Source organism: Gracilinanus agilis, chromosome 3, assembly GCF_016433145.1.
Source record: "Gracilinanus agilis isolate LMUSP501 chromosome 3, AgileGrace, whole genome shotgun sequence".
In the NCBI taxonomy this organism is placed as follows: Eukaryota; Metazoa; Chordata; class Mammalia; order Didelphimorphia; family Didelphidae; genus Gracilinanus; species Gracilinanus agilis.
This window is the reverse complement of record NC_058132.1, coordinates 77,411,388-77,422,851: the sequence shown is the minus strand read 5'-3', so window position 1 is coordinate 77,422,851 and position 11,464 is coordinate 77,411,388. Positions and strand designations below refer to the sequence as shown.

At 47.7% G+C, this 11,464-nt stretch overlaps 1 protein-coding gene across 1 annotated transcript in view; it reads left to right on the top strand.

Moving 5' to 3' along the window:
• The first annotated feature begins 2,825 nt into the window (after positions 1-2,825).
• The window catches only part of BMP8A (bone morphogenetic protein 8a), a 47,157-nt gene continuing 38,518 nt past the window's right edge, over positions 2,826-11,464 (top strand). The window contains exon 1 of the mRNA XM_044671469.1: positions 2,826-3,258. Within this exon, the coding sequence (XP_044527404.1) occupies positions 2,826-3,258 (433 nt within the window). The remainder of the gene's footprint in view (positions 3,259-11,464) is intronic.

The window sequence follows — 11,464 nt, the reverse complement described above, 5'->3', positions numbered from 1 at the left end:
TTTGTTTGAATTTTGAATAGAGTCCTGGTCCGTCTAAGAAAATACAGCATAAAGCTGCAATGAGTGGATTCGTGTCCTTAGAAGGATCCAGGAAGTGTAACCTGGAAAAGAGATTTCTGGGAGGAAAGAGGTGGCAAAAGACAGAGGGGGCAAGAGACAGAGACCAACAGACAGAAAGGAGTAGAAAGAGGAGGAGGAAGAGGAGGAGAAATGACATCTTTAAATTATCTGCAAGGCTGAGTTAGAGGCAAAGAATTAGACTTTGCCTACATGGTATCTGAGAACTAATTTCAGGATTAAAGATTTTGTATATTGATATGAAGAAAAGTGGCAGAAAAAAAATCAGAGAAATAAACGAAGGGAAATGGGGTTATGTGGAGATGTCCCATGGGCAAACCTTGTAATCCATCCATCCCCATTCCACATCAGGACTTTAGAGGAAGCTCCCAGCCTGTGAAGGGGCTGGGCTCCGAGGATCACAGAAGTGGATCTGCAAGAGGCCTTAGAGGTCTAGTCCTTCCTCAAATTCCTGATGAGGAAACAAGCCCTGAAAAGGGAGAGGTCTTGCCCCTGTTTGCACAGCTAGAGACAGGGCTGGGACTGGAACCCAGGTCCTCAGACTCCAGACGGAGCACTTTTCTCTCCCCGTTCATTTGAATCTTTGGAGGAAGTCCCCACATCCCAGAGCCAACCATCCACGAGAGGGTGAGCTCCCCGTCGTTGGAAGACTTTGAGCCGAGGCTGAATGGGACGAAGTAGAGGAAATTGCCTCAGGTTCAGCTGGGACTAGACTAGATGCCCTCTGAGGGAGCGCTGAGGGTGACCCTGGTCCGGGATCCTGGTGCCTGTGAAGCTCCAGGGATAGGCTGCACATTGATCTTCACGTGCTGAGTTCCGGCATCCGGAGTTCAAAGTACAAGAGGGAGGCTTTTCATTTGTGGAAGGATTTTCACTGAGGTGGCTCTCCCGGGGAGCAAAAGCAAAACGAGAGGGCAGGAGCGGCCGAGCCAGGGATGTCCAGGAGGGGGCAGAGGCGCCTGCGAAGCCCCCAGTCCCAGCTGGGACCAGCTGGCATCCCAGGGCAGCCTCAGGGCCCGCGCGTCCCTGGGGACCCCACGCTGGTCAGCGCGCCCTTGAACCAAAGTTTGTGCCCGCTCTTTAGTCTGTTGTTGTGTGTGCCGAAAGTCTAAGAAAATGAAGGCGCTTCAGACTGGCCGGGGAGCACGGCTCACCGTGTGCCCTGCCGCCTCTCTCCCGGCCCGGCCTTGGGGTTAGCTCGAGCCCAGGCGGAGGCAGGATACGAGCCACTCACTCACTGTCACTGTGGGAGCGAGCGCCTGGCCAGTCTGGCCCCTTGCCAGGGAGCCCGGGCGGCCCCTCACCAGCAGTAGCAGCTTGCGGGCGTAGCGCGGGACAGCGCAGGTGCCCACGCCCACGCCCACGGACGCCTTCCCTTGGTGCCCAGAGCTGTCGCGCTGCGCGGGGAGCCCGGAGACCCCCACGTCGGGCCGACCCGAGAAAGAGGAGGAGCCACCAGAGGGTGGGGACGGGGCTCAGCCAAGGGAGGCGCGGGGGCCCGGACGGGACGGACGGACTGACGGACAGACTGAGGAGGCAGGTGGCGCCGTGTCTCCCCCCAGCCCCCACTTGGTCCTCCCGCCACGCCCCCGCCCCACCCCGCGCGGGCCCCTCCGCCCTCAAACCTCACCCGCCGAGCCCGGGAGCCAGAGACAGAACTCGACGGAGGAGACCCGGCTGCCCCTCGGGGCTCTGCAGGAGGCCCCGACCGCGCGGGACACGCAGCTCGGCCAGAGCCCGGTGGGTCCAGTAGAGGAGGCCCGGGAGAGCGCCGCTGCGGGCAGGGACCAGGGCTGACTCTGCCTTCATTTCTTCCCTCCCTCCTTCTGGCTCTGCCAGGCTTTCCTGAGTTCTCATTTCTTCGGGCTCCCTTCCTTTTTTAACTCACTGCCTGGTCCTGCCCTCCCCTTCCTTCTCTCTGCCTCTGTCTCAGTATCTGCCTCTTTCATTGAGCACTCTCTCTCGTCTCTGTCTCCCTGTCTCTGTCACTGCTCAGTATCTGCCTCACTGTTCTCCCTCTGTCTCTGTCTCTGTCTCTCCCTCTCTCTGCCCCCCCCCCCCCATTTGCCTGCTGCCTGACCCTTGCCTTTCTGTCTCCCACCTGCCTCTCTTCCACTTTCTTGTGGCTCTCCTCTCCTCTCTTCCCTTCTCCTTTCTTTCTCCCTCCTCCCCATCCCCACCTTCCCCTGCCCAGACTGTGGCTCCCTGCGCTGTCTGGGAGAATCCCTGGGCTGGGGCTCAGTTCTCGTTCTGCTATGTTCCCCCGGACTTGTCCCGAATCCTAGAGAAAGCCGCCCACGGAGCCTTGGGGAAGGTGGCAAAGCAGCTTCCCTCACCTTGGGAGGAATTCTAAAGGGAAGAAGACTTGAGTCCCGGCGCTTCTGGGGCCCTCCAGTTATTTGACAAAAGCAGAGTGTGACCACCAGCAGCCTACCTTGCCCTCTTAGAGACTGTTTCCATTTTAATTTCATTTCACCGGCTTCAGGGTTTCCTTTTTTAATTTCCCATAAGTCTTCACACTTCAGCTTATTTTTTAACAAAATATTTCAATTCCTAGTTCTTGATTTCAAAGCCCATCCGTGAATGGGCCACTTGTGATCCATCCCTTTCACCCCCAGTTAAATCCCGGACTCTGCGCTTGCATAGCTGGATTCTAACAGAAAGGGGGCAAGGAGAGGGGGTGAGCCCTGGAGCCAGGACTCAGCAGCCACGTCTGGCAGCAGAAGAGGGGCACACTTAGCAGGACCATGAGACTCTTCTCCAGGAGGCCCCTCGGTGGGATGGCCCAGCTCTGGCTCCTGGGACTTATGCTCTGTGAGCTGGGCAGCAGCAGCTTCCTTGGGAATTACCTTCACACTTCCAGCTTCCTCCAGAGGAGACTCAGTGGCCGGGAGAAGCGGGAAATGCAGCGGGAGATCCTGTCCATCTTGGGACTGCCAGGCCGCCCCAGGCCCAGGTCCCCCCCTGGGGCCAAGTTGCCATCTTCAGCTCCACTCTTCATGTTGGACCTGTACCACGCCATGGCCAGTGAAGAGGAAGATGGGCAAGGCAGTGAGGATGCAGAGGTGTCCTGGGGCCGTGGGGTCTCCAGGCCTGTGCTGACCAGTCTGAGCACCCAGAGCCCTCCTCTGGAACGTGTCATCAGCCATGCTGACATGGTCATGAGCTTCGTAAATATGGGTGAGTGTGAGACCCAAGGAGGAGAGGGTAGAGGGATCCCATAAGAGTAAAGAATAAGTTTAAATATGAGACAAGCACAATGGATTCAAAGTTCAGGGGGCCTTTGGAGCCCAACTCTGCTACTTATTATCTCTAGGGTCTTGGATAAGTCATTTCCCTTTTTTGAAATTCAATTTGTCCTCCTGTGATATGGGGTTGGACTAGATAGTTTCTATATTTTATGAGCCTATAAACCCAGACCTCTCATGGTAAAAAGGAAATCCACAAAAGAGGAAGAGGGGCTCACAAGGTAAGGGGAGAAGCCATGTGGAAAAGGGATTCTCAGCCAGTCTCACAGGCAAGCAGCTCTGGAAGCTGAGGCCAGAGTAGCAGAGATAGGTTGGCTCAAGTCCAAGCATTCCAGAATCTCCCAGCTTCATAAAACAGGAGATGTGGTTGATTCCCTGTGTGCTCTTTCAAATTCAATTCTACTTTCAATAATTCAAGTTTAATTCTTTTCATAGAGACAACTGGTGGGCCTGGAATCAGGCCTCAGACATTTACTAGCTGTGTGGCCATGGGCAAATCAATTCACCTCTGATTACCTCAGTTTCCTCAGCTGTAAAATGAGGATAATAACACTACAAAAGGTTGTCATGAGGATCAAATGAGATTTGTAAAAAGCTCTTAGTACACTGGGTGGCACACAGTAGGTGATATATATGTTTCCCTTCTCCTTCCTCAAATATCGCCTGAGCAATATTCTAGGTACAAGAAAGGCCCTGTGCCCAGGTGTGTGTGTGTGTGTGTGTGTGTGTGTGTGTGTGTGTGTGTGTGTGGTGGGGTGTGNGTGTGTGTGTGTGTGTGTGTGTGTGTGTGTGTGTGTGTGTGTGTGTGTGTGTGTGTGTGTGGTGGGGTGTGAGAGATATCAGGATGTTAGCAGCGATGATGAGACTTGGAGAAAAATGAAAGTAATAGAAGGTCCCCATGATGGGTGCCACAAGAAAGAAGCCCACAGTGCTTTGGGAGCTGAGAGGATGAGAGAAGGAATCAGGGGAAGTTTCTTAGAGGAGGCAGTATCTGAGCTGTGTCTTAAAGAATTATATAGACATGTCTAATATTATGTTTTTATCCTGGTCTATGTTTGGACCCGGGACCCTGCTCCTTTAGACTGAATATTTATGCCATAAACGAAATATACTTAAACACATATTTATATTCACAAATACAATAGTGAATGGACAGAGATGACTGGAAGAGACAAGAAAGAACTGCTAAATTGTTAAATTTGTTGTAATGGAAAGCATAGTTGGTTTTTATTAAATTTAAGTTCATAATGAATTATTTTAAAAAGAGAAAAAGCTTCCAAGGACTTCTTCCGTTCATCCTTTAGATCTAGCTAGGATCTCAGCTTTTGTATATAATTTCTTGCCGAACAACTTCCCTAGGCGTGGGTTATCTGCAGGCTCAGAGGAAACCAAATTTCTCCCATTTCAAAAGATTTTTGGTAAATAAATCCCATGCAAAGGGTGCAGGTCCTTCCTTTCTGGCTCATCGTCAGGAAGCATTTTGCAGCTAAAATGTATTAGAAAGACCCCTGGCCTGTGAATGAGGTTCTGAGTCCAGCTCTGCCACTAACCTCTTGTCTGGGAAAGACCCTTCAGCCTAGACAGGGAGTGGTTCTTCATTCCTTCATCTAGAAAATGGAACTGCTCTTCTTTCATTGCCTGACTCATAATTACAGAAAACACTTTAAATGCTATGGAATATAAACCTGCTTTCTTCCTTCCTTCCTTCCTTCCTTCTTTTCTTCCTTCCTTCCTTCCTTCTTTTCTTCCTTCCTTCATTCCTTCTTTCCTTTCTTCCTTCCTTCCTTTCTTCCTTCTTCCCTCCCTCCCTTCTTTCCTCCCCTCTTTCCTCCCTCCCTTCCTTTATCCTTCCTTTCTTCTTCCTTTCTTCTTTCTTTCTTNTTCTTTCTTTCTTTCTTTCTTTCTTTCTTTCTTTCTTTCTTTCTTTCTTCCTTTCTTTCTTTTCTTTCTTTCTTTCTTTCTTTCTTTCTTAAACCCTTACCTCCCATCTTTGAATATATATTGATTCTAAGGCACAAGGGCTAGGCAATGAGGTTGTGACTTGCCCAGGTTCACACAGTTAGGAAGTGAACCCTCATACTTTAGGGTTGTTCCTATTGTCAGCTGCCCATAAGTCCCACAATTTCATGACCCACCAGCCTTTCCTGACCACAGGTGTCCTGACAGTACAAATATCTTCCTTCTGAAAGCTCTATTCTTGATTTGTTCACTCGGTTTCGGTGGAAAAAGAAAAAAACAACAAAACACCACCTATAACAATAATCATCGCTAGCATTTATATAGTGCTTTAAGGTTTGCAGAGAATTTTAAAAATATTATCTTATTTTATCCTCACCACAACCCCTGGGAGGCAGATGTTTTGTTAACATTAACAAACAAGGAAACCAAGACAAACAGATTAAATTACTTACCTGGCGTCTCACAGGTAATAAGTGTCTGAGCTCATATTTGAACTCAGGTCTTCCTGACTGCAGGCCCAGCACTTTGTCCACTGTGCCTAATGCTTCCTCGCCTCCCATTTTCACTTACCTATTAGATTAGTCTTCTATTCCCTCCCTTTTTCATTTATCATAGAATGTCAGAGCTGGAGGGGCCCTCAGAGATCATTGAGTTCGGCACACCAATTTTACAGAAGGAGAAAGGCATGAGGCTTGGGTCATGTTATAAAGAATTAGCTGGGGCAGCTGGGTGGCTCAGTGGATAGAGCACCAGGCCTGAAGATGGGAGGTCCTGGCTTCAAATTTGACCTCAGGCACTTCCTAGCTATGTCACCCTGGACAAGTCACTTAGCCTTGATCACCCAGCCCTTGCCATTCTGTCTTAGAACTGATGGTAAGGGTTTTTTTTAAATGTTATTGACAGAGTCTAGCCTTAAAGCAGACCTCCTTCAGGTCACTTGCCTCACTCTGTGAGGGTCTCAAAAAAAGATGGGAATTCAAGGTTCTTTGTTATTGTTATCTTTTTTTTTTAAGTCACAAACCCTAGGTATTGGTCTGCATTTTAACCTGGAGAAAAGACCTAGGGAAGGGGGTCCTTCATCCTGGGTCCTCATATCCCCTAGGGATTTATGGAGAGATTTCAGGGAGGTGTGTGAATATGGATAAGGGGAAAGTGGCATCTTTGTCTACCCCAGCCTCGAACTTCCAGTACTTAAAAGCAGTGTGACTTGGAGAAGGGCAGACCAGATGAGAAGAGGATCTGGGCGTAAGAAAGATCAGGAACGCCTGCCTTAGAGGACCAGGGTCATTGTCTTTAAGGATCTGGAAGGTTTTCACATGGAAGAGGGATTAGACTTGACCTGTTTGATTCCTGAGGGCAGTGGGAGAAAGGATCATTAGAGTTCAGCTCAAAGTAAGGGAAAATGTTTGGCATTTGGTATGGGTCCGACAGTGGGATGAGTGAGTTCCCTGGCCCTAGAGGTCTCCAGAGACTTTATGACTACTTTTCAAAGATTCCGTCTTGGGGAATTCTCTTCTTTTAACCCTTTCTGTCTTAGGACAAGGGCTAGGCTAGCAGGGTTAAGTGACTTGCTCAGGGTCACACAGCTAAGAAGTGCCTGAGGTCAAATTTGAACCCAGGGTTCCCTATCTCTAGGCTTGGCTCTCAATCCACTAAGCCACCCAGCTGCCTCTGTAGTGGAGATTCTTGTACTGGGTGGAAGGCAGGGGAAAAGGATGTTGGATTAGTTAAGAGACGAGATCCCTCTCAATTCTCTGATCCTCTCGTATGAAGATTTATTCAGGTTTCCAGAAGACTCATGACTTGAGCAGCTAGGTGGTATAGAGAATAAGGCTCTCGGCTTAAAGTCAGGAAGAGCAGAGTTTGAATATTTTCCCAGCCATTTCCCTGCTGTATGACCCAAAACCTCAGTTTTCTCCTTTCCAAAACGAGGATATTCCTTTTGTCAGTTACCCATAAGGCAGCTGGGGATAATAGTACCATCTGCCTCCCAAATGAGATAATATTTTTAAAGTGCTTTGCTTTAAAACACTTAAAACATTGTAAAAACATAAAGTTATTTTTATTCAATGTGGTGCTGTAGATTAGATTAGAGTTATAAGTTTGTTGTTCCATCATGTCCAACTTCTTGTGACCCCCGTTTGGAGTCTTCTTGGCAGAGATACTGGAGTGGTTTGCCATTTCTTTCTCCAGCTCATTTTACAGATGAGGAAACCAAGGTAAACAGGGTGAAGTGACTTGCCCAGGATCTCACAGTAACTGTCTGAGAACAGATTTGAACTCAGGATTTCCTGATTCCAAGCCCTGAGCTCTATCCACTGAGCCACTTAGCTGTCCTTAGAGTCATGAGCCCTGCATTCAAATTACAACCCAATTATTGTTTATGTACCTGTGTGACCTTGGGTAAACCCCTTCACTTGTCTGGGGGTCATTTTCCTCATCTCTAAAATGAAAATTTTGGCCTGGGGGAACCCCTACCCACCCTGACATCCCTTCTACCTCTAAATCTATGGTCTGCTTGAGAATATTTGCTGCCTTCTGCCAGAATCTTATAAATTACTATCCTCAGAGCAGTTCAACTGGATAAACTGGTCAGCAGCAAGAAGTCTTTCTCTGCCCAGGCTCCAATCATGGTTTCACTGTCACAGGGATGAGCTGTGGCATTTTGGAGGCCCCTAAATCCTGAACAAATGGCCCTGTGGCTCCTGCGAAGCCCTCGGGGAGTCGTGTGATGCTGGAATGGGATTCTGCTGGGACTTGAGGTCATGTGGGTCCTGCCAGCAAGCATCCCCAGAGGCCCATTCTAACAGTCCTAATGAGAGAGGGTGTCCTCCATTCCACTGTTCTCAGAGCTGCCAGAGGTCTAGGAAGCAGGCATGGCGTGATGGGGAGGCAGAACACAGAACTGGAAGTAGGTGCTAAAATTAGCGGTCCAGCAGTCTGCTTCTAAGTCTCCATGTTACCCTGGGCAAATCATTGTATTTCTCTGAGCCCCAATTTTCTTCTCCATAAAAAGGATAGGGGGCAATTAGTAGTTCAGGGGATCAAGAACCAGGCCTGAAGTTGAGAGGGCCTGGGTTCAAATTTGACCTTGGATACTTCCTAGCTATGTGACCCAGGGCAAGCCACTTAATCCCAGCTGAGCAGCCCTTGGTGCTCTTCTGCCTTAGAATACTTAGTATTGGTTCTAGGGCAAGAAAGTAAGGGTTTAAAAATGGAATTAAATTAAATTAAATTAAAATAAAAATAAAAGAGATGGGTAGGTCCATAGATTTAGAACTCAAAGGAAACTTAGAGATGATCTAGGCCAACCCCAACGTTTTACAGATGAAAAGTGTCATTGTGTAATTCTGTGAAATAAGCCCCAGTGTTGGCATAAGGAGACCTTCTGCCCTTCTTGTCCAGCTGATTTTCTCTTCATTGTACCACACACAATACATATGTGAAAGCATTTATAGATATTTGAGAGACTCTTCTGAATTTATGGTAGGATTTCAACAGAAAAAAGTCCAGACCTGAGGTGGAAAGCCCGGACGCCCCCGTGGGCACTGCTGGCAGAAGCTTCCAGTTGGTTTCTGAGTCACCTCCTTCAGGGCCCCCTCCCCCAGCACTGCCAGGCTCCCACACCCAACCTAGTGTTTAGGAAGGAGGAAGAGTAGCTTGAGCAGCCCCCACCCTCACCCCAGCTCATGGGGACAGAGCTGGGAGATGTGTGTGTCCAGGAAGGCAAGAGACTGGGCGCTCCAAACTGAGCCCTTGATACCACATCATCCTCACTCACAGTGGCTGGAATCTGGGCAGGCTGGTTCCAGTCGCCACCCTCTCATGTCCTAGTTAAAACGAGCTGGCTATACCTGGAATTAGATGGGAAAGGGGAGAGAAGAACTCTCCTAGGGACAGAGGCTCCCTCACAGAGCTGAGGTAGGAAGGAAACAAATATTTCTTAAGCATTAAGTATTTATTTTAGGCCAGGCACTGTGCTAAGCATTTTTACAAGTATCTCATTTTATCTTCGTACAACACCCCTAGGAAGAAAGTGCTATTATTATCCCCATTTTGCAGGAGAAGAAACTGAGGCAGTCAGAAGAAAAATGACTACAGAACTGAAGAATTGTGAGGTACTTTAGAACACAGAATGTCAGAACTGAGAGAAAGAGAGATGGAAAGAGCTTTAGAGGATTAAATGTTAACCCTAAAGGGAAGCTTAGAGATCATCTAGTCTGAATGCCTTATTTTACAAGAAAATAAACCCAGGAGGGGGAGATGACTTATCAGTCAGTAGTGACTCAACTGGTAAATGATAGAATGATGATTTTAGGCCCTCTGGTTTCAGATACAATGTGAATCCCAGTACACTAGGCTGCCCCTTTAAAAGCAGGCCCTTTAGTGACCCATTCACTCCCCTCATAACACATGGAACCTGACCAGGAACAATCCTGGAACCCAAGCTAGGAGACAGAGCTGAAGAGAGAGAAGGTGCAGATCTAGGACTCAAAAGATCTGGGTCCCAGACCCATTTTATTTTATTTTATTTTATTTTGTTTTATTTTATTATTTTTTTAAAACCCTTAACTTCTGTGTATTGGTTCATAGGTGGAAGAGTGGTAAGGGGGGGAAATGGGAGGTCAAGTGACTTGCCCAGGGTCACACAGCTGGGAAGTGGCTGAGGTCAGATTTGAACCTAGGACCTCCCGTCTCTAGGCCTGATTCTCAATCCACTGAACTACCCAGCTGGCCCCCCCCAATTTTATTTTATTTCCCAGCATGGTGACCTTAGACAATTCACTTTTTCATCCATGTCTGGTGTGAGAAAAAAAATAGTTTTCAAGGGCTCTAGAAATGGGTATTAACATCAAAGAATAAAACCCTGAGAGCCAGAGGCAGTAGAAGGACAGTCTGGATGATTTATTCAGGACGGATAGTCTAGGCACTGGGAGCCACAGTAACATCAGCCAGAGAGCAGTTTCAATGGAAATTTCTAAAACTGGAATTAAAGTCCCTTTAGAAACCTAATTAGAAATGCCAAGGAAGATACTTCCTAGCTGTGTGACCCTGGGCAAGTCACTTACCCCCCATTGCCTAGCCAGTCTAGGGATGAATTTCTTATGAGTGGAATAATAATAATGAGCATACCTCTCACTCATTGCCACAGTGTTCTATGCTCTATAAGAAGTTTTCGATACGCTGTTGTGTCTATAAATATTTGTAAAGTAGTTACAAATCTTAAAGCACTAGATAAAAGTTTATTATTGTTATGATTATGGTTACTATTACCACTACTGCTACATCATTTGAGCCTTGCCGCAAGTGTGGGAGGGAGGTTAAACTGAGACATTGACTTTCTGATGGCGTTTATTCATCTCTGGTTACTGAGGGAATCAGTGACCAAGCTGAGACTGGCACCCCATCTCTTGAATCTTACACCTCTTTTTTGGTTGTTTTTTTAAACCCTTACCAGATATCTGTCTTAGAGGCAATACTGTGTATCAGTTCCAAGACAGTGTGGTAAGGGCTAGGCAATGGGGTTTAAGTGACTTGCCCAGGGTCACTCAGCTAGGAAGGATCTGAGAACATATTTGAACCTCCTGTATCCAGTTCTGGCTCTCCATTCACTGAGCCAACTAGCTGGCCCACCCAGACTCTTCTTTACTGAACTACATAGTTTCTCTCAGAATCTCCAAAAAAAAAAGCATGGAGGCAGGGGAGAGGGGAAGAATTTTATTATAAGTCAAGGTTTTTGTTGGTTTTTAATTTATTTTTTTGATGAACAAAAATCTACTTCCTTCCTACTTCCCCTTTCCATCAAAAAAGAAAAGAAAAGAAGTGGTCAGATTAACCCAATTGACTAGTCCTGTGTTGGCAAACCTATGGCACATGTGCCAGAGGGGAATGCTCCCTTCCCCCTCTCCACTCGTGCCTGAAGACATTTCCAAAATCACCCATCCCTCTGCCTAGTAGCCCAGTGGTAGAGCTTCTTCCTTCTCCTGTCTGAGGTAAGGTGGGGGGGGGCTCACATGTGGTATGAGGGTTGCAGTTTGAGTACTTGATCTCTAAAAGGTTCACCATCACTGGCCTAGCCTTTGCTGCTCTTGTGTCTTAGAACTGATACAAAGACAAAAGATGAGGATTGGAAGGAAGGAAGGAAGGAAGGAAGGAAGGAAGGAAGGAAGGAAGGAAGG